The sequence below is a fragment of the Arabidopsis lyrata genome, assembly GCF_000004255.2.
Source record: "Arabidopsis lyrata subsp. lyrata unplaced genomic scaffold ARALYscaffold_666, whole genome shotgun sequence".
Lineage (NCBI taxonomy): Eukaryota > Viridiplantae > Streptophyta > Magnoliopsida > Brassicales > Brassicaceae > Arabidopsis > Arabidopsis lyrata.
Genome location: NW_003302133.1, coordinates 1 through 3757, shown reverse-complemented (window position 1 = coordinate 3757; position 3757 = coordinate 1). Strand labels below are relative to the sequence as shown.

At 35.6% G+C, this 3757-nt stretch overlaps 1 protein-coding gene across 2 annotated transcripts; it reads left to right on the top strand.

The window, feature by feature from the left end:
* The first annotated feature begins 1004 nt into the window (after positions 1 to 1004).
* On the top strand, positions 1005 to 3305 carry LOC9298421 (homeobox-leucine zipper protein ATHB-5). Of its 2 annotated transcripts, XM_021026679.1 has the most exons (4): positions 1005 to 1311; positions 1400 to 1481; positions 1811 to 2223; positions 2575 to 3305. In XM_021026679.1, the coding sequence occupies exons 2-4, from the start codon at positions 1415 to 1417 to the stop codon at positions 3034 to 3036; spliced, it is 942 nt and encodes a 313-aa protein (XP_020882338.1). In that variant the 5' UTR covers positions 1005 to 1311; positions 1400 to 1414; the 3' UTR covers positions 3037 to 3305. The 2 variants fall into 2 exon arrangements, with proteins under 2 accessions (XP_020882338.1, XP_020882283.1); XM_021026624.1 differs by having other exon boundaries at positions 1005 to 1481.
* Positions 3306 to 3757: the final 452 nt, after the last annotated feature.

Below are 3757 nucleotides of genomic sequence, written 5' to 3'. Positions count from 1 at the left end.
GTGAATATAAATAGTAACTTATAATTTAGGATATATCTTTTTTATTTCCATTTGAAAGTCTAAAAGGTCTCGCTAATTAGAACTTTACGCATATGAATGCCACTATATTTATATATGTAAGTAAATGCGTCTGGAAGAAAAGAAAAATATGTATCAGGGACTTCGTTCTTGTTCATAATGTAATAAGTAATAAAATGCTGACCCAAATTGAAACTAATTTTAGAAAAATCTTTTGGGGTTAAAGCAAATCAGTTTGCATGGCCAACTACTGGACCGACTACTATGCAATTTTTTTTGGTATAGTATTCTTTGCGTGTATCTGCTATATATATATCCCATGTCTATATTTATTGTATTAAAAACGAATGGTTGGTCCAAGTGTATTTAATAAAATACTGATTGATCATGACATTTTAATTGAAAATATCAACTCTAGTGTAGTCTTTAGAGAGTCCATTTGGATCCTACTTTAATCTCTAATTTACTGTTTTTAACCATGTCATCAACGAATCCAATAAGAAAAAACCGAAAAAATAACATACAAGAAGTGAAAACAAAGTAGTTAATGCATATTAGTTCAGAAGTTTTTTTACTGTTAATCCTATATTGGTATAGAATTTCAGGGTTTAACTTTTTAACTTATTGAATAATTTCGCTAACTAATTAAGAGTATATATGATATATATTATAATATGATTTCTCAATTAAGTTGCATCAAAAGTTGATAGTTTAATACAGAAGGAGATAAATATGATTTATCAAAAAAAAAAAAACTATATATAGGAAAAAGTAGAAGATACTAATGAATCTTTAAAATCGAAGCCGGCTCCAGAGTAGCCGAGCTGAAAACCATGCGATGATTTAGATCCTAAACCAAACTCCCATGCGTAAACCGGTGTCTAAACTAACCATTTTGCATTTAATTATATATATATTTTTAAAAAATCTCCCGAAATTGTTGAAATAACTCAAGAGATATCTCCAACACTTCCTCTAGGGTTAACCTGTCGTCTTATTTAAAAGCCGGAGATGGAGTGAGAAACCATCTCTCTCCCTCTCCCTATCTATCTCTCTCTTACAAATTTCGATTTCTCGGGGGAAAAATATAAGACTTTTGAAACCTCTATCGCTAATACTTCCCGAGAAAACCTGATGAATTAAAAGTTCATATTTTTTCTTGGTGTTAGATGAATTAGTCAATTCTCTGTTTCCATCTTATATGGATAGTGTAGACACAGAGCAAAGATCCTTCTTTGGAGAAAAACAAGATGAGAGACGAGAGAGGATCGTTTCTTCACGTATTGGTCGTAGGTAGATCTGAATCGATAACGATATAGGCCTTGATCTAACCATTATATATAAACTTCATTTCTTCTCAAGTAATTTTCAATCCCTATAGTTCCGACCAAACAAGATGAAGAGGTCACGTGGAAGCTCCGATTCTTTAGCCGGTTTCTTACCAATTCGCCATTCTACAACAGGTAAAAAGACTCTTGTAATATAAACTCTTATACAATTCTGAAAACTGCAACTATGTTTGTTGATGTTCATTAGAAAGATACTAATGAAATGTTTTATTATATGATTGTTTTATTAATTTAACATTTTAAGTAAAGATGTGTTTTTTTTTCCTGACAATTCATACTATCGAGACGTTATCCTGACAAAGTTTCGTGATTACCGTGACATCAGAACTATTCCACTACTTGATTGAAATTATCCGTTTACGAGATTCGTTAAATATATAGACTATACACTATATATAGTACTACTATTTTTAATGTACCACCTTGATTAATGGTTTTATCAGACAAACAAATAAGTCCAAGACCAACAACCACTGGCTTTCTCTATTCCGGCGCCGGAGACTACTCGCAGATGTTCGACGCATTAGAAGACGACGGAAGTCTAGAAGACATCGGCGGTGTTGGACACGCGTCTTCTACGGCGGCGGAGAAAAAACGGCGGTTGGGTGTAGAGCAAGTGAAAGCGTTAGAGAAGAATTTTGAGATTGATAACAAGTTAGAGCCAGAAAGGAAAGTGAAGCTGGCCCAAGAGCTTGGGTTGCAGCCGCGTCAAGTGGCGATCTGGTTTCAGAACCGCCGTGCTCGGTGGAAGACAAAACAGCTTGAACGTGATTATGGCGTTCTTAAGTCAAACTTTGATGCACTCAAACGCAGCCGCGACTCGCTTCAACGCGATAACGATTCCCTCCTTGGACAGGTATAGTCTTTGTGACATTTTTTCTTTTTGTTAATAAATTTGAACGTCTAGGCACACCCAAAAGAAACATGTTAGCCAGTTTTTTTAACTAAATCCATCAATAATTCGGTCAATCAAAGAAACAAAAGTTTTGATTGTTTGTGTGTGAATTGCCTTTAATTACGTTAATTTTCTTGTGCATTTTAAGATAATAGGTTTTCTTAATTACAAATGAAAAAACAAACACAATCACAACAGAAGAAAACTTTGAACATTAATAATATACTCAAGTTTTAAACAAATTCAGAGATAATCCATTATTTTGGTAAACTATAAAGATTATTGATATTTATAAACATGACATTTATGCAGATTAAAGAGCTGAAAACAAAACTTAACGTGGAAGGGGTTAAAGGTATAGAAGAGAACGGCGTTGAAAAAGCCATGGAAGCAAATCAGGCGGTGATGGCTAGTAATGAAGTCGTAGAGCTAAACCACCGTCTTCCGCCGCCTCCAACGCATATTCCTACTGAAGATCCGACATCGGAGCTCGCATACGAAATGTTTAGCATTTTTCCACGCACCGAAAACTTCAGAGAAGATCCTGCCGATAGCAGCGACGACTCAAGTGCGGTTTTGAACGAAGAGTATAGTCCCACAACCGTTGAAGCAGCGGGCACGGTGGCGGCCACGGCGGTTGAAATGTCGACGATGGGTTGTTTTAGCCAATTCGTGAAGATGGAAGAGCATGAAGATCTGTTTAGTGGAGAGGAAGCTTGCAAGTTGTTTGCGGACAATGAGCAATGGTATTGCTCCGATCAGTGGAATTCGTAAAATGTGGGGGCAGAATTGAAAAAATATAAAAATTGGGGTAGGAAAATCAATTACCCAAAATGTTGGGGTTTTAGTTGAGAAAAGGGAAAATGACGCGAGAGTGTAAAAATCAAGAGATCACGTGTGGTTCCATGCACGTGTGGCCGTAATCTTTCCAAGGTTAAGAGAGGGGACAAAAAAAAAACTCTGAAATGATCGGTAATAAAAAAAAATTATGTGACAAAGAAATCGTTTTTTCGTCGTTTATAATATTATTTTGAATAATTTTACTTAGGTGAATGCCTTGTTCTAAAAATTGGCCGCTTAGCCGCCTAGGCGCTGATCGAAGGAGCACCGCGGCGATTTTGTCCAAATCGGTGAGAAAAATCGGAGATCCGATTTTTTGTCCGCCTGGACCGCCTAGGCGGCCGCCAAGCCCGCCTAGACGGCGCCTAGCCCATTTTTTTATTTATTTTTTTTTCATCTAAAATTCAAAACGTTCTACTTATGTTCGTAATTTATATAAAAATCATAAATTTGAAATTAAAATCTTGTTTTCATGTGTTTAATACAATTTTAAAAACAATATTATATAAATTACTTAATTATAATGGATTAATATGTTTTTAAAAGACTAAATAGCCCCTAAAACTAATCCCCAGATAGTCCCACGTGGTAGCCGGCTCAGTTATCGACGAAAACCTCGTGACCATCTTTCTTTTTTTTTCTTTTTTGGGGGGGG